Raw genomic sequence first — 22,688 nt, forward strand, 5'->3', positions numbered from 1 at the left:
TTTTCCTGTCTCTATATGATTTTCTATACTAGTTACGAGAAACAGAAATTATCCGAATGAAGTAAACTTCCGTATAACAAATTAAACATTTAACAAAAAAAGTTCCAGATGTTTTGCAATAGTTAGGAACATCTTAGCTGGTGAAGCTAGTCAAAATGCACTGACCTTCTAATGAAAATTATGAAGCAATTAAGCTGTCCACTTACAAGAACACATTGTTTTAGACCTCACTACGCAAACTGCACCTACGGCAATGCAGAAGCTCTGTTAAACACATGGAAAATGATGGTGTGTTTCAGCAATATCAGTGCTGAGGCCTGGGTCTTTCTTTTTTTAGTGTTTCAAATGCCTATAAATGATCTCAGATGAAACAGACATGCTCCATGTGCACCAATTTACAATATGTTCCATTGTTTTTGGGTAAACATTCAGGCCAGAGGCAAAACCTCCTCCATTGTGTCTAATTGATTCTAATGGAAAAGTCCTAGTAAAGAGCACATCTGTATGTCTGGAGAAGGTTCAAAACAAAGCAATTGTGGATGCACTTGAATGGGATCAGAAGCCTCTTTGTCTCAGTGATGGACCTCCTAATGCTGGACTGATGTAAACTGTCTCTGTTTCAGAAAAGAGACAAACCACCTTTTCCTCTAGTTTTTGTTTCTTTCTTCTCCTCATGAAAAGCAGATTTCAGCAATCATAACAGAGGACTTAAGCTGTATGTGACATCTGGAGTCCTGATGTGCTTTTGCAAAATTATGTAGCCGCTAACCATTAACTTCAGAGAAGGAACAACCGTAACTCTTCAAAAATCACGACTGCCCTCTAGTAAGCTGTTAACAGCTGCGCCCAAAATCTCAGCGAGTTGAACTCGACAACCAGATCAATTTGTGAACGAATCATTCAGACCATTTTTGTGAATCGCAGTGCTAGCTCAGCTTCTCCCAGTGCAAGCTTGTGACAGTTTTATGCAACACTAATAACCGTGGTATATTGTCGCAGGTTTGAAAGCGGGTCATTTATTACATGCATATGTTTAAACAATCAAATGTTATTTACCTGTGGCTTTCTCAGGGTTACTGCACATGAAACAGAGCCAGCCACCCTCCTCTTCACTGTAGCTGAACAGGTCAAAGAAACGAACCTCCTCCAGATACATCTGCAAACTGTCCACATCCTGAGAATGAATACAGAGAAGGAGTAATGAAAGCAGAAGAAGCTATTCCATAGCACTGAAGATGACAAATTAGAGAAAGAGCCATTGGCTACTTTGTCTACCAAAACTCAGACAGTGTTACGCAATTACGCCGCTTTCTAAAATACTTAATTTTGGTTATATTTAAAGTCAGCAACACATGTAACCTTTACAAAGAATGTTAATATTCAACAAGTTCAGTTAAAAAAAAAATAATTTAAGAAAGCAAAATAAATTTTTTGTCTATGATTTCGGCGAGTTGTGTGTTCGACAATATGTGTGCTTTATGAATATTTATTTATTTAAGTGTTGTTAGCTTATAAACAAGCCCTTACGAAAAATACGTTTATTCAAGTGTGCTATTAGTATACTTCTTTTAAACTAAAAAATAGGAAAGTATACTTTCTGTATATATTTGTATGTACTTCTCAGAAATGTGCTTTATATACGTCTCAGAAATAAACTTAAAATGACATTTAAATATACTTGACTTATACTTAGAAAAAGTCTAAGTATATTTGAGCTATACTCTCTGTGCTCTGAGAATCTGTGTTTTCATTGTTAGACGCTAGGGGCGCTATTGCACATCTTCTGTACAGAATTTTCAAAACACAAGTGAAGAAGAAACCGAAACAACAGATGCTTCCACATGTAATCTAACACAATCGTCAGACATAAAACAGCATCAAAACCATAGATATGGAAAACTGTGTAACGTTATGGAATAAAATGTTGACCCATGAAGAGGTGATAATGACTGTCAAGCTTTGGGGTGTTGATCGACTCCATCTACGTTTTGATTATCATCAATAGAATTTTTGTTCTAAATGTTTATTTATTTTTTATTTATGAAATTTAACCACATTCAAGTGTTTATAAAAAAGAATGCATGGAGCTAGAATTTTTGTTTACAAGCAGATACCCTGTTTTTTTCTTTTGATGTTTTGCATGTTCAGATATTCATATAACAAAATATATGCACATAGATACCTAAATAGGGACATAGTAATATACTTAAAGTATGATGTAAAGTTCACTTAAAGACAACCTACGAGTATACTTGCAGTATAAAAGTCTTAAACTAGTAGTTTACTGAGACTATACTTCAAAGTGCACTGAAAATGCACAAAAATTATTTAATTAGTATTACAATTAGTATACCTATAAGTTCACTTTTAGTATACTTGTAGTACAAACTGGAAACACTAGTTGTGAACTCAAAGTTTACTACTGTTTTACTCAAAAGTATACTTTTATATACTAGAAAGTGGGCCAATTTAGTCCCAATGAGTATTGAAATAGTACACTTAAGAGTATACTACTAGTACAGTGATATTTTTATACTTACTAGATAAAGTATAAATAAAAAATATACTTGAACTTTACTTAAGTATACTTAATAAAATAAACTTTAAGTATACTTCTTTTTGGCAAGGGTGTTAATGCCAAACTATTGGAATTAACTGCAAGCAAGTCACATTTCTTGTGCACATTTTTGTGGAATAGCATAGACATTGTTGAAATATGTGTCCTGAGACATCAAACCTCTTTCTGTTGAAACTAAGATTCTGCAATCAAAATAATCATCAAAATACAGCTGCAAGCAGGAATTACGGGGCCAAGCACAACAGAGGCAAAACAAGGAGCTAAGCATGGCTGGAACAATCAGAGCAACTGCAACAATAAGTGGTTAAAGACATTGTTAGATAACTTTAGTCAAAATGGCTCAAAAATCATAAATACAACCACTAGTGATACAATTTTCTTGCTTATCACTTTTGACCAGTAGGTGACGCTATTATCAAATTACTATGGTGTGGTCAGAGTGAGTTGACAAAGACCTCAATATATCAAAATGTCAAAGAGTTGCAGCCTCAGAATCAACTTGGCATCATGCCAACAATTCATTGGGGTGTTATATGAGAACGGTTTTGTCTATCAAAAAGATTCTGATACATTTTTGTTAGAATGGTCTGAAGATGATCTGAGCCAAATTTGGTGAAATTCTGAACAATGGTATAGGAGGAGTTTGAAAAAGTAAGTTTTCATAGAAATTAAAAATTTGCATTTTTTGAAATGTCATTATAAATTTTATACTGTTCCCAAACCCTGATGACACATACCAAGTTTTGTAATGATACACTAATGCATTCATGAAATGACAAAATTCAAAATGGCCAATGCCTAAAATAGTCAATATGGGCCAATTATATATGAATCAATTTGGCATGATGCACTAAATCAGCTAAAACCAGTTTTAAAAACTGTGACCTTTAGAAATTTAAATTTTGTCGTGTATTCGACTCTGCATTAGCCAACCCCGCTGAAAAAACAAAAAACAGCTAAAACCTACCTAGGGTGGTTGGCTGGTTTAAGCTGGAAGTAGCTGGTTTTAGCTGGTCCCCCTATCCAGCCTGGCCAGGTGAAAAAAGGTGTCCAAAACCCCTCTAAAACCAGCTTGACTGACCAGCTAAAACCAGCCAACCAGCCTAGGCTGGTTTTAGTTGTTTTTTTCACTAGGGTAGGAATCAGAGAGAAAAAAAATGCTTCTAAACTTTATAAACATGAGTGCAACTTTGAACTGTTGGTGGCACTAGAGGGTTTTAGTTAGAGACTCCAAACTTGTTAAGGTTAATGTTGAGACTGTCCTCTAACATTGTGCCAAATTTCATAACTTCCTCACATGCAGTTCCATGGGCTACCATATACTTCCAGAGCAGAAGAAGAAGAAAACTAACATATACAAGAGATTCCTATGCACCTTTGATTCTTGGCCCCTGAAAAGAAAGACAGCACCAAACTATTGTTTTGCCAATTAAACAACTTTGAGGTGCTCTCCGTCTGTGTACAGGTTCACTGAGATATCTATGCTGGCAAAATGGGTAATATTTATAAAAGAAGAAAGAAGAGCTACCTTGTGAATGTGAACAGTAACAACAAGGCAGCTTACTTTTGGAACAGGGCTAACACATACAATACATTGATTTAAATGTGAAGATTTTCATTGTTGAGAGTTTGTGGACACCAGCGAAGCGTAAACCACAAGCTAGCTTTGAGAGAGTTGTGATAAGTTGTGGTTAGCCTCTTAAGGCTGCATGTTCTCAAGATTAATAGAGGATGTTTAAGAGTCTCAACAGTCTTTAAGCAGGACAGATGCTTGATCTAGTTATCCCAAAATCAGTTTTTGAAGTCTTTCCGGAAGGCCGTCAATGGCCTGAAACAGCTGCGTAATGACAATCTGGGATTTACTTTACGTATTAGAGAGTCAATAGCACAGCAAGACAGCTGAGCTTCAACATCTAAATGTGCTTACTGACTAAAATTTCCAAAGGAAGTGAGGGTGTGTGGCCTTTACCAAGAGCAATCTGCCAAGATAAAGACAACCAATGATATCTGAAAATGATTACAGATATCAAAATAAGTGAAATGACTATTATACTGAGCTGAGAAATTTTGGAAATGGACAATCACAAACATCACACATAAGAGCTTGGAGAAAAACAAGGATTTTTGGAAAGTCCTTTCCAAGAAATTACAATCACTGGCTTGTGCATTGCCTCCACCCTTAAAGGGATAGTTCACACAAACATGAATTGTGACATCAGATACCCTCATGTCATTCCAAACCCAATAAGAAATTCATTCATCTTTGAAACACAGATGTAGATATTTTTAATGAAACCTGAGAGATTTCTGTGCAAGAACCAAAAAGGTTTGTTCTTGCGTATCAAGCTAGTATGGTTGAGCTGCAGTTGATCATATTTGATTTGCTCTATGTATGTGTGTTGATCATTGCTTACGCATGAATTAAAGCCTTAATTGTTAAATAAAGTGACCATACCCTTACCAAAACTACATATACTGCACGTTTATTTTATTAAGTGTACTTTATACTTTATGCAGGAAGTATAAAAATATCAGTGTACCAGTAGTGTAATTTTGAGTGTACTATTTCAATACTCTTTGGGACTAAATTAGCCCACTTTCTAGTTTATAAAAGCAGTTGCAATTTGTACTGCAAGTCTACTAAAAGTGAACTTATAGGTATACTGATACTGTATACTTTTTATGCATTTTAGTACACTTTGAAGTTTAGCCTCAGTAAACTACTAGTTTAGTAGTTTCATACTGCAAGTATACTTGTAAGTTTTCTTTAAGTTTACTTTACATCATACTTTAAGTATACTACTATGTCCCTCTTTAGGTATTCATTTGTATATATTTTGTTATATGAATATCTGAACATACAAAACATCAAAAGAAAGAACAGGGTATCTGCTTGGAAACAAAAACATTTTATTCTAGCTTCATGCATTCTTTTTTTTAAACACTTGGATGTAGGTAAGTTTCAAAAAATAACAATAATAAACAAGAAAATCTTGACAGTCATTATCACCTCTTCATGGGTCGACATTTTATTCCATAACGTTACACAGTTTTCCATATCTATGGTTTCGATGCTGTTTTATGTCTGATGATTGTGTTAGATTACATGTGGAAGCATCTGTTGTTTCGGTTTCTTCTTCACTTGTGTTTTGGAAATTCTGAACAGAAGATGTGCAATAGCGCCCCTAGCATGAACATATGGATTCGAGCAAAAATCTAGCTCAAATGTACTATTTCTAAGTATAAGTCAAGTATACTTAAATGTCATTTTAAGTATATTTCTGAGAAGTATTTAAAGCACATTTCTGAGAAGTACATAAAAAGTAGACAAAGTATACTTTCCTATTTTTTAGTTTAAAAGAAGAATACTAATAGAACACTTGAATAATTCTTTTTTGTAAGGGTATCTTCCCAGAATACTTCATATGGATTACTTTTACGGTGACTTTGCGGTGAAATTGTGAGCGACATTAAAAATATCTTGAATCATTGCATTGGATCATTCCAAAGATGAATGAATGTCTTGTGAGTCTGAAACAACATGAGGATGACAAATTGTGGTTAATAAAACTATATATCACAAGCTATTCATAAAATCCTTTTGAGGAAAATAAAATAAGCTATTTTGAAGGTATTTGAAGATCTTTTTTTGTCTTCTTCAAAATATATTTTGTGAGTCACACGAGTAAGTGAGAGAAATTTTGTATGAGCTATTCCTATAAGATCACGAAGCTTGAGTCATACAGAGCATTTTATTCTGTTTTTTAAAGCTTGGGGGAGGGGGTCTTTTCCGTTAAGAGGGTCTGATTTTCTACTTTTTACATTACAGTTTCACCTCAAGCGAATAAAACCAGGTCATCAGTCACTCCAGCTTTCTCAGACCTGAGGCTCAGAGAGATGAATGGCAGGAGTTTTCACCATCTCCTTCAGCAAGGCAGCACATTACTTAGATTAAGTCAGGGGACACAGTCCAGCTTCCCCAGATAACCGATCAACATTAAATTTGTTGGGGAAGAAAGTGCTTCAAGAAAACTGTTTCAAATTTCAGCTAAGTGGTCAATTCTCAGAAGACAACTAAAGCTCTAACAACTTCCATTAGAATACAAGCTGTTCAGATCAAAGAGTAATCTGAAACAAGGAGTACACAAAGAGTTTAATTTTCACTGAGAGAATATCACAATCAAGAGCTATTCTATCTCTAAGTTTAGACCAAAGGGAGACGAAAGACCATCCACCACACATCATATGTTTTTAGATTTCTCTTCATGCTTGCCTGTAGATTGATGCAGGTCATTATTGAACCCCCGCGGACAGCCTCTCTGGCTAAGAAGAGTCGAGTTGAGTCATCTTACTAGTGCTCTGCCATCACTTATTTCATGCCAACTAAATCAGTGTAAGAATCGACCAAGATATGTAACGTGCATTTAATTATTTGTGCCACGAAAATCTTTCAAATGGTATCTGATGTATTTTTTACAGATGAGTCAAGTACATAGATCTAAATGAGGGCCATGTGTACATGTTCTCATATGTAGAGTCCAGTAGGGGGGATTTGTGCTGTGGTTTATGTTCCTTATTAAAAGCTGGGCTCAAAAAAAATCTAAGTTGAGGAGGATTTGCCCAGATCGTTTACTCTAAGGTAGTAGTCTTGAACTGGTGGTTCTTAGAACTCATTTATTGTCTTTTTGTGTGCAAGTATGCACGTTCAAGTTCATCCTTTGTGTCATTCCCAAATGTATCCAGGAGTAGATCGAGTGAAGGGAGAGGAAGGGAGAACCCCTTTGCTTAAAGGAGTAGTTCACTTCCAGAACAGAAATGTACAGATAATGTACTCACCCTTGTTATCCAAGATGTTCATGTCTTTCTTTCTTCAGTCGTAAAGAAATTATGTTTTTTGAGGAAAACTTTTTAGGATTTCTCTCCATGTAATGGACTTCTACGGAGGCCCCGAGTTTGAACTTCCAAAATGCAGTTTAAATGCAGCTTAAAAGGGCTCTAAAAGGGTCTTATCTAGCAAAACGATTGTTTTATTTATTTTTTATTACAATTTATAACATTTTTGACCTCAAACGCTCGTCTTGTCTAGCTTTGTGTGAACGCTGTGTATTCCGGTTCATGACAGTTAGGATATGTAAAAAACTCCCATATCATTTTCTCCTCCAGCTTCAAAATCTTCCTACATCGCTGCAGATGTACTGACCCAGTGTTTACAAAGTGAACATGCAAAGAAGGTCAAACAGCTTTTACAAAAAAAGGTAAAGCAGCAATGTAGAACGATTTTGAAGTTAGAGGAGAAAATGAGATGGGAGTTTTTTTTACATACCCTAATTGTCATGAACCAGAATACACAGGGTTCACAGTGCTAGACAAGATGAGCATTCAAGGTTAAAAAGCTTATGAATTTTTTTTTTTTTTTAAAGAAAATAACTGATCGTTTCTCTAGATAAGACCCTTCTTCCTTGGCTGGAATAGTTTAGAGCCCATTGAAGCTGCATTTAAACTGCATTTTGGAAGTTCAAACTTGGGGGCACCATAGAAGTCCATTATATGGAGAGAAATCCTGAAATGTTTTCCTCAAAAAACATAATTTCTTAACGACTGTTGAAAGAAAGACATGCACATCTTGGATGACAAGGGGATGAGTACATTATCTGTGATTTATTGTTCAGGAAGTGAACTACTCCTTTAACAAGCCCAATGGGCATGTAGGTCCCAAGTCCAGTGCTTCTTAAGGTCCCAAGTCTAGATTCTGATAGTCTTGGAGGACTAAAGTCTGCTTCATTTTTGGCATCTGCTGGGGTCCCTGATCACCTGGAGCCTGCATGGTCCATCCCTCCAGCTCTGCTCTGGCCATCCACCCGGGTTCCTGACCCGCCGGAGACCCCTTGGTCTGTCCATCATGTCCATCCGCCAATATTCGTGGTCTGCCGGAGCCTGGCCTGTCCGCCCCCTTGTCTTTGTGGTGCATTACGTGTGTGAAGCATTGTATCTTGACCTTTTATTTGATTTTGTTTTTGTTTTTGTTATAAGCAAAGGTTGAGTGTTCATTACCCAAGCACCTGGCTTTCATTGGCCAGGTGCTCTTGTGTTGTGATGTTTGGTAAAGCATGCAGCTTATGAGACTTTTCATTGTCCACGTGCTTTTATATAGTCATGTTTTGTGTGAGCATGTGATATTTGTTATGTTTGTTTCTGTATGCTATTTGTTTTCTCACCCCTACTAGTTATCTGATTAGCTCATTTATCCCACCTGTCCTCCCTCGTTTATTCCTCTGTCCCGTGCCAGATCATTGTCAAAAGTTGTTGTGTTGTTGGTCATGTTCTGTATTGCCTTGTGTGGATACAGTGTTTTTGGTCAAATGTTTTTACTACACTCTAAAAAACGCTGGGTTATTTTTTTTAACCCAATTGCTGGGTTATGCCTTTTGTGTCACTATGTTAGGTTATTTTTCCAGTGTTGGGTGGTTTTTTGTGTAACCCAGCTGTTGGGTTAGTGGCTGGGTCAATCTCTCTGACCGACTTGGGTTACAGATGGAGAGCGTGCTTTTCATTCGAGTCCTCAGCACCGCCGATTTAGTGGACTTCGGTGAAAATAAGGTTTGGTTTGTGTACGTTTTATTCCATCTAGTTTTTATTGTGCTGTAAATTATTTTATCTTACACAAAGCAACATACAGACGAGACGTCAGTCAGCTAAATGCGTCAGCAACAATTTTGCGTGATGGAAACGCCTTGCATAACATAAACTGAGTTTATTCATTATAATATTGCTTCTGATTAATTCGGATTTTAAAATATGTTCTCAAAACTTTGTACTGGTTGTTTATTGACAGGTTATAAAGTCAGTCACGTTATGTGGCGGTCTGAAGTTCAAAGTTTCCCCGGGGAATAGCATATATTTCAGCGACACATAGGCACAAGACTCTGCACTATTTCAGTTAAAAAGTATAACAGAGAACCATTGAATACACTTGAATTAAAATATGACTTTTAAATGTTATATTTTTATTTCTAAAATGCTTGTTAAACGAGTTTAAATGTACAGTCAAACCCGAAATTAGTCATACCCCTGGCAAATTCTGACTTAAAGTTACTTTTATTTTACTTATAGTTTTTTTTTTGCCCGGAAATGACACAGGCTTCTCCCAAAAGGATAATAAGACTATGTACAAGAGGCAATTAAAATGTTATTAAATTAACATTTGACTTTCTACTCAGCCAACAGCAAGAAGGCTTGCAAAATAATGAAGAACAGATGAAGCGGAGATGGCCACAATACCAAGTATTGGAAGGATATTTAAATCCAACAGGAAAAAGGAAAAAGGTTGCTGTAGTATTTGTAGAAAATAAAGATGACCAAATAAATTTAACAGCTATGTTGGTGGTAGTTACGGCATATGTCTTGACCCATTTGATTCAGTAATCTGCTTAATTTTCAATGGGTTTGTGCTCAGAAAACTAACAAAATATCTCAGAAAGAGCGTGAGAGCGAGGCACACTTTTCTTACTGCTCTGCATACAGCGGCTGTACTAATGTGCTCCGCAACACCCTGATGTTAATCAAAACTACCATTTAAAATGGCACTGCTCAAATAAATATGCATGTGAATATGGCAAAGAAATAATCATATATATATAATAATAAAATAATCCTGTGTAAAAAATGTGCAATGAATGAATTTACCTGCACTGCAAAAATACTTTTCTTACTTAGTATTTTTGTCGTCTTGTTTCCAGTCAAAATATCTACGATTCTGTAATGTGGGTTTGGGCTTTGTTCATGTTCATGTTTTCATGTCTTTTATTTTGAAGTATAGTTGTCTTGTGTTTCTGCTATTGGTTCCTCTATTCAAAGTGTCATGCTTATCTTTATGTTTATGTCTTGCCATGTGGTTCTCTGTTCTGTTTGTTCATTGGTTGCTATAGACTTGAGCCTTGTTTCCCATTGGTTGGTTTGTCTCATGTGACCCTCATTGTTTGCTATAAGTAGCCCTCTTGTTGCCATTGTCTCTTGTCGTGTATTGAAGTATGTAAGCTGCTGGTGGTGAGTCTGTTTCTGGTCAAGTCTGCTCATGTCAAGTCAAGTCCGTTCCAAGTCTGTTCCAAGTCCGTTTCAAGTCTGTTTCAAGTCTGTTTCAAGTTAATTTCAAGTCCGTTTCAAGTCTGTTTTAAGTCCGTTTTAAGTATGTTTCAAGTCAGTTCCAAGTCTGTTTAAAGTCTGTTTTAAGTCTGTTTCAAGTCTGTTTTAAGTCCATTTTCAGTATGTTTCAAGTCAGTTCCAAGTCTGTTTAAAGTCTGTTTTAAGTCCGTTTTAAATGTTTCAAGTCAGTTCCAAGTCTGTTTTAAGTCTGTTTTAAGTCCGTTTTCAGTATGTTTCAAGTCAGTTCCAAGTCTGTTTTAAGTCCGTTTTAAATGTTTCAAGTCAGTTCCAAGTCTGTTTTAAGTCCGTTTTAAATGTTCCAAGTCTGTTTAAAGTCTGTTTTAAGTCCATTTTCAGTATGTTCCAAGTCAGTTCCAAGTCTGTTTAAAGTCTGTTTTAAGTCCATTTTCAGTATGTTTCAAGTCAGTTCCAAGTCTGTTTAAAGTCTGTTTTAAGTCCATTTTCAGTATGTTTCAAGTCAGTTCCAAGTCTGTTTAAAGTCTGTTTTAAGTCCATTTTCAGTATGTTTCAAGTCAGTTCCAAGTCTGTTTTAAGTCCGTTTTAAATGTTCCAAGTCCATTCCAAGTCTGTTTCAAGTCTGTTCTAAGTCAAGTCTGTACTATATCATCAAGTCTTTAGGATTATGTTCTGTATTTACTGTAAATAAAACTACACTTGGGTTCATCACATCTTGCCTTCAGTGGACTTCTGTTACTGATTCTTAAATCAAGATTTCTACACAAGAAAAATTGCATAATTTATTTAGTCTTTTAAGTGTATTTTTCTAATTTTGCAAATTATGTGCCAATGGGGTCAGAAAAATAAACTTGTTTCCATTTGCGTTAAGATTATTTTTCATGTTTTAAGTAAAATGTACGGTGCCCGCCAGGGGACACCTTCGGTTCACTTATGTTTGTCGTGGCCACGACATATAAACTCGTGGGAACATGATATTATGTTGTGGCCACGAGATCATTTTGTCGAGGTAACGACATCCTTATGTCGTGGCCACGACATAATATCACGTTCCCACGAGTTAATATGACGTTCCCACGAATTAATATCTCGTGGCCACGACATAATATCATGTTCCCACGAGTTTATATGTCGTGGCCACGACAAACATAAGTGAACCGAAGGTGTCCCCTGGCGGGCACCGTAAAAATGCACTTAATTTAGATTCTAAAATATTAAGAAAGCATTTTTGCAGCGTGAATGAATGAGGTGTTTAAACATCACTTTAAAAGGGGGGAGGAGACTGAAAGAAACTCTGGGTTTACCAAAGAAAACCTGTTCCCGACCATGGTAACTCTGAGTATAAGTTACTTCTGTTTCAGAAACAGGCTTGACTTTCCCTGCTTTCTCAGGTTTGACAAACCTCTCATTCTGAAATGGAAAACCCAGAGTTTCCCTCATTTCAGGGTTAACACACTCAGAGTTTTCATTAACCTCTTTTCTGAAACGAGTCCCAGGTCTGTTCATATAAGGTTGCAAACAGCTGGGAAAAACTATGATAAATGCAAAAAATATAACTAACCATATAAATAGCACATAATCAGGATAGCAACAATAAGGTCATTCATTTTGAGGACTATGCTACCTTTAAACAATCTGATCTGGTTGAACACTTGGCTGAGGCAAAATCCCAACCATGGCTGTTTGTCAAATTTGGATGAAAGCTAATAAAAGAGATGTTAACAGCAGGAACTGACATCTGTATCAGTGTAAATATATATTAGACTGTAGACAGGCCATGTGCTGGTGATTTGTTTGCACATGTAGACTTTCAGAGATTTTCTGAACATCCCACAATCAGCATAGCACTCAACAAATTGATTGTAAATGGTAGTTAAAGCTGATGTGTGTCATTGTTTGGATGGTAAAATACTTTCGCCTATCTCATTTTAATGTGCAGAGACAACTTTAAGTAGCCATTTCTTCGGCTGATTTCCCACAAGAGTGTAAACACTGGGTCTCTCTAATGCTATAAAAACACCTCTAATTGAGCAGCCCGATATGTCAACTTCTGGCTCCACCAATGGCATGACTGCTTATATCCTGTATATAAATGACAGCGTACAGCAACATCATTCAGATGACCAGCTGGAGAGTGTGTTGTTCACTCACACCATACTTTGTGAACTCAGTGTTTCATTTTCACATGTTCATTCTTCCAAATATAGTTAGCTTTTGCAAACTACCATACCAAATGGATGACACATAATTAGCACAAAGTTTGTACAAGGTGCAAATGAAGCCATGTGACCCATATCTATATGAAACAGACCCCAAACATTTATACATATGGACAGTGCACGGCATAAATGAGTACACCCCCTCTAAAACGTAACAAATTCAGCAATTACTCTTTACTCAGATGACATGTTAGGGTTCTTTGGAGATATAATGTTCCAACAAGCCTGCTTGATCAATTACCAAGAAGAATGTCAAAATTATTCAGCAAAATAAGATTTTCTTATCAAAGTGATGAAATGTTGTGTTGCAAAAATGAGTACACCCTCCTGAAAGTAATTAAAAAAAGCTATAAAGGGTTAAGGCTATTTTTGATCAAAAGGTAAGTGTATTAAACCAAAACTTTTAAAAACAAGTAATTTCCTGACAATTAAAAGTGTTTTATAGTCCACTGAATCATACTCAGACTTAATGCTGGCAGCAATGGAACCACTTGGGAGAGAACTGCCAGGAGATTTATTTTTTTAGCATAAAAGAGGACAATGGTACAAGAGGAACACCAAATTATTGTTTTAAAGGTTGTATCAGCGATTTCTAGCCTAAAACATAAAGTGTCAATTTCAGCTCACCTTTCTTCACGATCCGCTCGCTGCCTGCCCCATAAATTGTCTGTGAAAAAACCGCGTCTCTCTGGTCAGCCTAGGGTCCGAGATATGCCAAAAAAGCAAACAGTGTTCCAACCAATCAGCGTCAGGGGGTTCGTGTTGTGGACTTTCTTACTGGTGCTGGGATGTGAGGGAGGTGGAGCGAAAGTCCACAACACCAAACCCCTGACACTGATTGGTTGGAACACTGTTTGTTTTTGTGTGGAAAGGTTGGTAGTGCCGATTGTTTTTTTGGCATATCTCGGACCCTAGGCTGACCAGAGAGACGCGGTTTTTTCACAGACAATTTATGGGGCAGGCAGCGAGCGGATCGTGATGAAAGGTCAGCTGAATTTGACACTTTATGTTTCAGGCTAGAAATCGCTGATACAACCTTTAAGTATAAAAATATAGCAGAAGTAGCACCGGCATTCAAAAACAATAAACTTGTGACAAGGGTCATGAAATAATCAGGTCTTCACTTTTAAGTTTTCAGCTAGGAAAAGAGCACAAGAAATACCATGCAAGTGTCTCAGAGCCGGCAACATCTATGAAAAGAGTAATCTCACATAGTACAACACAACCTGCAGAGGTGACATGCATGGTTGTTGTGACCACTAGAATTATCTACTGTAGCCAAAGCACAATAAACTTATTTAACCTCTTCCAAGGTCCATATTTACAACATATAGACTTCTGGGACTCTGGTCTCAAGAAACAAAGTCAATCATTTCGGATCCAAAAGCATTCAAAATGTTCTGGTGTTGCTAGAGGAGGAGTACAGTGAGAAGTGCCTGGTTCCCACAGTCACGTTCAGTGGTAGTAAAGCTCTTATATAGGGATGTATGAGTACTAAAGGTATGAGGGAGTTGTGCTTTATCAATGATGTCATGAATTCACACACCACTGTGTGATGTAATGCAAAAACTTTAAACAGAAGATGCTACCCTCTCCTCATTGCCTGCATTATTGGGCATTTTTTCAGCATGACAATGAAGATATTCATTCTCCTAATGTGAAAATCTTTCAGTGGACATGTATTTCTGTAACATGGGGTTTTGTGTCATGTTCATGTTTTCATGTCTTTTATTATGTAGTCTTTTCATCATGCTGTTGTGTCTTGCTTCCCTTGCCCTCATGTATTCCTGTCATTGGTTCCCTAGTTCCATGTGTCATGTTCTGATTGGTTGTCTTTGGTTGCTATGTCTTGTTCCTTGTTTTTCATTGGTTGATTCTAGTCATATGTCCCTCATTGTCTAGTATAAACAGCCCTTGTGTTTGTATGGTTCCCTGTCACGTATTAATGTTGTAACCTGCTGTTGGTGAATGTTTTAGTCAAGTCTGTTCATGCCAAGCCAAGTCTGTTTGTTCAAGTCAAGTCACATCATTGTTTGGATTATCGTTTGTATGTTTGCACTTTGGATTTAATAAAACTGCACTTGGGTTCTGCACATCTCATCGTTCAGTGGACTGATTGTTACAATTTCACTTAATCTTAACACTCTTGAGCAGATGTGGGGGATTCTGTAGAGACGAGCTAAGCAACACTCCCCATTAAACACCAGGGCATTTAACCCTTGTGCGTCAAAAAAAAAAAAAAAAAAAAAAAAAAACTTACACAAAGGTGCAAAATGGACAAAAATGTCCATGTCCAAAAACTGTCATAAAAATATTATTTATTAATATTTTTTTCCACTTTCACTGATGTCAATTTTTTAACGTCTGTTCTATCCAAAGACACCAAACATTCATTAATTTTCAGAATTACAACCCTTTAAATGCTGGTTTGTTTGCATAATGCCACATTTTTTTAATGAAAAATAGTAGTTTATTTCCATATACTAAATGCTAAACATAATTGTATTTCTTTGCTTATTAGATTCTTGGGTGTGTCAGTGAAGAACAACAACATTAATTTTGAGGCATTTATATTTTTTACGTAGTGTTAGATTTTTTTAAAAATTGTACATGCCAAATTTGAAAAATGGCACAATCTAGTAAAAATGTAAAATTTGAAGCCTTGCCGATAGAATGAATTCCTATTAGTAAATATTGCATCATTTTATAGTCAAATGGCCCTGGGTTAAAAATTACAGTTTTAATAGGTTTCAATGTGGACATTTTTGTCCTTAAGGACCTGAGTGTGAGTATTTTTTGAACGAAGGATAAAATTAATTTTCTTGAAGGAAATGAGGGTGAAATATTACAATTTCAATAAAAATAAACACCTAAGCCAAAATTTATGCAGTTGGCATTAACACAGGCACACTTATAACAAAAAACAAATGCAAAAATGTCCATAAGGTCACACAAGGGTTAAGGAGGTCGTCATCCAGTAGTTAAACAGGACAGATGCAAAAATTTGTCATGAACTTGTACACTCAGTGCCAAGAAGGGTCAGAGCAGTATACTTAAAGTTCTGAATGACATACTAAGTACTAGAATATTCTACATCTGCTGAATTAAATCTAGGGTGTACTCATTTCTGCAATCCTTCATTTAATCAAAATTAAACAAAAACAAGATAAAAAGAAGTTCATAAAGAATGGAAGCCAAATGTGCCTGCTTCACATGCAACAATCAATGAGGTTTGTTTTCTCTTCTTAATGGTTAAGCTCCCATCTCCCATCGACTTGAGTGACACACAGGAAATGATTAGTCAGTCCAGTGAATCACAGAGACATATGACACATTGAGAGTGGTTGGATAATTATTGGATAATTAGTGGTCTCCGACAGTGTTTAACATGCCTGGAAGTTCATTTCACTTTCTATTTCTGATCCAAAATGTTGGGCAATCCGGGCCGGCAGCTTGCCAGTGTTGGGAAACAGAGCTGAACAATGGGACTACGCTATTCTAGTATGTCAAAAGAAACACGTCAACACCAACCTTGACTCTCAAAACCCCCAGCGTACACGTGCACCGAAATGCTAAGCCCCAGATGTGTGCAAGCATCAGGGGACAACAGCCAAAACCATGGGGCCTATACATGCTAGCTAACATGTCATCATTATCCTGTGGAGACCGAAAAAGTACCAGAGGTCCTTCTGTTTGTAATAGATACTATTGCAACACTCTTCCCAGTGTCCTTTTATAGAGCCTCTATTGGCCTAACTCACACAACACATGAACATATACAGTCACACATGGATGGTAATAGGATCCTATCCACCAGTCAGTAAAACAGTGATGAGAAGCAAAGGGGCTTTTCTATATCCTCCAAATAGTTTCCATTATTTACTATTATTTCAGTGTGATCTATCATTAGCAAAGTGACATACTTATAATGCCTTCAAGATGTTGTGTGGTGAAAATTCCTGTAAGACCTCCTGCAATTTTATTTTTGTCTACTTCTGAGAAGAGAGAAAAAAAAAATCAAATAGTTGTAAAGGCATATCGCTGGTGAGTTTAACTGTCTCTCAAGCATGTGGCATATGACCCGGTGCCTTCTAGCACTTAATCCAATTTTCACTGTCCACTCTGATCCACTAAACACAGGTTTACACACGATTTTTGCCAGCCGTCCTCCCACTATACTATTAAACCTGGAGTTACATTAGCAGACTCAAATTCTTGGTGTCGCACTGACTTTAAAGAACGAAAGCTTGGAAAGCTAAATGGACCTCAAGCTGTAGACATCGTGTTTGTTTATCCTTGAAAGTTTTTTTTTTTTTAACTGTACTGGATTTTTTTTTTCTCTCTTGTACAGTTTTGTAAAACTTGTCAAATGAATTCAAATCAAATCCTTGTGTAAACACTGTGGAATGCAATGTAGCACACTGTAAAAGAAGACTGTAATGACTGTAACAGCATCAATAGTAAGATTCCTTAGCAGTGTTGGGCATGTTACTTTAAAAAAAGTTACTTCTCACAAATAGTCAGTAACTAAGTTACATCATTATAAAAGTAACTAATTACTAATGTTAAATGAATTAAATGGACACTAAATAGAATTATTATTATAAAACATCGTACACTAATCTACACTATTTTTAATATTGCTGTAGAAGACACCTATCAAATTGTAAATATTACCAACCCTCTCACCAGACTAATATTAAATATCTGATACATGTACAGTGCCCTTCACTAATATTGGCACCCTTAGTAAATATGAGCAAAGGTGACTGTGAAAATAAATCTGCATCGTTTATCCTTTAGATCTTTCATTCGAAAAATTCACAAATTGTAACCTTTCATTGAAGTAAAATGATGGAAAATGGGGGGGATATCTCATTTTGAAATAAATGTTTTTCTGTAGTTCACGTTGGCACCCCTAAAAATTTGTCTAAGTAAAATATCTCTAAAGTATATTCCCATTAATATTACAATTTTTTTTAGCACACCAGGGTGGCTAGGAGTATAAAATTGTCCAGTCATGGCTTTCTGTTCCGAAGGATTATAAATATGAGGAACACAAAGGCCAAATTCCCTTAATCATCATCACAAGAAGTTAAACCAAAGAATGTAGTTCTGATGTACAGAACAAGTTTGTTGAGCTTCACAAAATAGAATGTGCCTGAAAATCCCCATCCCCACCATCAGGGCAATAATTAAAAAGTTCCAATCAACTATATCTATATCTCACTATATAACTATATCTATATAATCTATATCATCCTAATGCATGATAAGGAGGAGAGTTTGAGTGGCCAAAGACTCTCCAAGGACCACAGTTGCAGAGAATTGTTGAGTCTGGGGTCAGAAAGCCTAAAATAAATGATCAAACAGCCCCAACATCACCACATGTTGTTCCAGAGGGTTTCGAGAAAAAATCCTCCTGGCTCACCCAAAAACAAACTCCAGCATATTCACTTGTCAGACACGATTGGAACTACAAACAGGACTGGCTTCTATGGTCAGATGAAACTAAAAATGAGCTCTTTGGCAGCTAACCCTCCAGATGGTTTTGGTGCAGACAGGGATAAAAAAGTAGCCCATGCTCACGGTTAAAAATACTGCTGGGTCTTTAATGACGTGGACCTATTTTTCTGCCAGAGGTCCTTGATCTTGTTTAGATACATGGCTTCATGGATTCTATCAAATACCAGCAGATAAAAAATCTAACCCTGACTGCCTCTGTTAGAAATCTTATAATGGGCAGTGGTTGCATCTTCCAGCAGGACGATGATCCAAAACAAACATTAAAATCAACACAAAAATTGCGTCACTGAGCACAGGATGAAGCTTCTACCATGAACCCTGAACCCTGTGTAGAAACTGAAGAGAAGAAGCACCAACATGAAGCTGAGAAGAGAGCGATTCTGGAGAATCTAGAGAGATTCTGTATGAAGAAATGGTCTCTGATCTCTTGTCAGGTGTTCTCCAGACTCATTAGACAGTGTTGGAGAAAATGCAGAACTGTTATCTTAGGAAAAGGACGTTGCACTAATTGGATGCCAATAATAGTGGCCAACGTGAACTAGAGAAAAACATTTATTTCATAATGAGATTTCACCCCTAGGTTCTATTGTTTCAGTTTTTTAAATATCTGAAAGTACACTTACCATCAGTCAGTGAAGCGTTATAATATGTTATAATGGTGGTGATGCTTAAGATATTGTTTGTCATTAAGCATTTCTTCAAAACAGGGCAAAAACTAAAGATAATACTGATAAAATAACAAAACGACTATGAATTCTACTACTAATAACAATATAAAACGCACTAGGGGTTATCACCTTACTTAGTTGACTGATTACATTGTTAATTGCAAACATTTGTTGTTTTACAAGTTTTCTAAAATGTTAGGTTTCAATATGCAAATGAGGCCTTGTTAAATATGCACCAATTTGCATACATTCTAGTACAAAAATCTAAACACTGGATGAAGTTAGTTTCAAAATTCTTATTTTTTGGATATATTAGAGTCAAATGTTACAGAAGGAATTTTGGGTATCTCATTTTGTCACTCCATAATTCAGAAAACACTTTGAGAAAACGATTTTTTTTTCTACAGTTTTTTGAGGGTATAAAATGTTGTATAAAATCAAGCAAATTATATATGAACAAATCCCTCTGTAAAAACCTTCAGGATATAGACAGGAATAAAAATGTCAAGTGTGGTGTGTGTAAGTGCTACTGAAGTGGAGATTTATGGCTCAGTGTAGGAGAAAAAACTCATTTTGAGAAAATGGCCTTTAGAAATATGGATTGTAATTGAAAATTAGTGACACAGCTAGATCAAGTGCTATAAAAGAAACACTTAAAGGTGTCTTTTGGATGTTTTTTTTCCACTAGTCTGACAAAACCACAAAGGCCAAAATCTCAAACTTTACAGGTGCATGAAAAAACAGTGTTTTGCCTGCAGTGTCTCCCCTTAAAATACACAGATTTTTTTCAAGTGAAAAAGAACATTGCGCAATTAACAATAATAAACACAAACTGACATTCCCAGATTCCCTATGTGTCAAACTTCAAGTTTTTCATAATTATGTTTCTTCTTACTTCTTACATTATATAAGTTTGTTTTTTACCGTAAATGTCACAGGTTTTTTTTTCACAATGTTACAATTGTTACACATTGAAAAGCATCAAAACTTTTCGTTTTTAACTTAAAGCATAACAATAAATAAAAGAAAATAAATAAACATGAATAAATATTTGTCATGGTAGGTTATTTTTCCCCCAAAGTCAAAGACACAAACTTTAAAGTCTCAACCACAAAAAAAACCTTTTGAACATTTCCACCATTATTGGCCAGGAAAAAGACAAAGCCCCAATATACTCGCTACGTGGGTTCACATATGTCTACAGTATGTCTACACAGTACAAACTCATTTCACAAGAGCAAAAAAAAAAAAAAAAAAAAATGTATCCTATGAATGTTGGCAAAGGCTGTCTCTTTAAGCGTAGGCCAGAGAATAAATCAAAGGAAATGTCAAGGGTTAGGGCATCATTTGGGGGGATGTTTACGAGTGCATTCAAGAAGAGTTTGCTAGTGTCCTGCCTCGTATTTTCGCATGTGCTCATGTGCCCAACACAAACACATACCATATGTGTTCACAAAGTTCTTCACTGGACGATAAAAGACCCCAGGTTTAGAAATGGGAGGAAGACACCAGCTGTACGATGTAATTATTCCAGAGTTGACATTTACGATGTTTGATAGGATCATCAGAGCACTTGGATTTACATGGCACCACAAAGAGGAAATGACCTAAGGTAAACATCCCCGTCTCAGCAGCTATCATGACCTCTGACCTGTCACAGTTTGCGTGACGTGGCTGTTTTCCACTGTGGACGTGGCTGGAACGGAGGGCATATGTTGAGCTCTCTTGCAGTAATGCCATAGAAGAACTATTTATGGGTTCTTCAAAAACCTTTCATGAAACAGCTCTCAAAAGAACATTTTTTTGAAACGTCTAATGAACCTTTTGTGTAATGTAAAGTATCCATGAATGTGTTACCGTTAACACATGCATAAATTTCCACTGGTAAACAGTACCTTCTCCTCAAAGGCAATAAATGTAGTCCTTGATCAGGATCAGACATACTTTTCCTATCCTGCTGGGCCACTTCTTCCTCATAATGTCCTGCAGGAAGGACGACTGATTTTTCCTGCTTATTTTTTCTAGTTTAGAGTTGGGGATTATCAGCAGAAAGCAATACAAATCATTTATTACACTGTCTGTATACACTACTACTAAACTGTTGGAATAATTAAAGGATTAGTTCACTCCTGAATTAAAATTTCCTGATCATTTAGTCACCCCCATGTCATTCAAGATGTTCATGCTTGACTTTCTTCAGCCGAGAAGAAAATAAGATTTCTGAGGAAAACATTTTCTACATTTAGTGGACTTCAATGGGGATCAAAGGACTGAAGGTTCAAAATGCATTTCAATGCAGCTTCAAAGAGCTCTACACGATCCACTGCAAAAAATGCTTTTCTTACTTAGATTTTTCGTCTTGTTTCCAGACAAAATATCTAAAAATTCTTAAATCAAGGAGAAATTATTGTGTTGTTTTCAGAAAAAAGAAGTCGCAATTAAGTAGAACAAGCAAAATAATCTGCCAATGGGCCAAGCAAAAGATTTCAAGCAGAAGATTAATTTTAATACCCCACTGGCAGATTATTTTACTTGTTTCAAGCAAAAACTCACTTAAGTTTAACCTATTTTTTTTTAAACAAGACAATAATTTTTACTTGTCTAGAAAGTCATTCTTTATTTAAGAATTTTTTGATATTTTGGCTGGAAACAAGACAAAAAATCTAAGTAAGAAAAGCATTTTTTGCAGTGTCCCAACTGAGAAATATGGGTCTTATCTACTGTAACGATCTGACATTTTCTAAAAAAAAAATATATATATATATAAATGTATATACTTTCTAATTACGAATGCTCATCTTGCACTATAACCATTTTCCAAAGCATTCTTGCTCCCTAAGATGGCCAAAGACAATACTTTGTGACATATTAATACAACTGATGATCTCTCATCTCATTAACTCTTTAATTGTGAGTTATATTTTTCACAGGATTTGTACCCAAGGATTCCACATCTTAAGTCCAATTCTGTGCCAACTGAGCTTGAGCAAGCTTGTTTTGTATGGAAAGCAAAACATACGGAGCTGTAATCATAACTGTGTACAAAAACAATTACAAGTGCCCGCTGTTTTACCGACACTAGTGTTCATTTCTGTTGGAAACTGCAGTGATATGTACTTATTGGTACGTATTTCACGTTTCACAAAGTTCCCACAGGTATGTTTTCGTCATGAGATCAGGTAGGTGATTGCAAGATTTGTATGCACCAATTTTAAGGTGCCATTTTGTCTTTTTAAAAGTGAACAATCCCTTCAAACAACAAGTGCGTATTAAGCCAAATCCAGGGTCATTTCTCATTTCTAAGTGACGAGAAGTACTGCATGTGTTCATGTTGGTTCATTTAGTTACAGTGCAGCTTTAAAGTTTATGAAGCCTTTACAAGTTTCTATATTTCTGCATAAATATGACCCTAAACATCATCAGATTTTCATACAAGTCCTAAAAATAGACAAAGAGACCCAATTAAACAAACGAGAGAAATATATTTGCTTTGTCATTTATTTTTTGAGAAAAATAATTCAGTGTAATATATATGTGTAATGCTTTCAGTATCTGGTGCGACCCTCTTTTGCTGCAGTAACT

At 36.1% G+C, this 22,688-nt stretch overlaps 1 protein-coding gene across 2 annotated transcripts in view; it reads right to left on the reverse strand.

Annotated features, from left to right (window-relative positions):
* The window catches only part of veph1 (ventricular zone expressed PH domain-containing 1), a 127,665-nt gene that overhangs the window by 15,193 nt on the left and 89,784 nt on the right, over positions 1–22,688 (reverse strand). For both annotated transcript variants that reach the window (XM_073851001.1, XM_073851002.1), the window contains one exon: positions 1,057–1,174. In XM_073851001.1, the coding sequence (XP_073707102.1) occupies positions 1,057–1,174 (118 nt within the window). The remainder of the gene's footprint in view (positions 1–1,056; positions 1,175–22,688) is intronic.

Source organism: Garra rufa, chromosome 11 (assembly GCF_049309525.1).
Source record: "Garra rufa chromosome 11, GarRuf1.0, whole genome shotgun sequence".
Taxonomy (NCBI): Eukaryota; Metazoa; Chordata; class Actinopteri; order Cypriniformes; family Cyprinidae; genus Garra; species Garra rufa.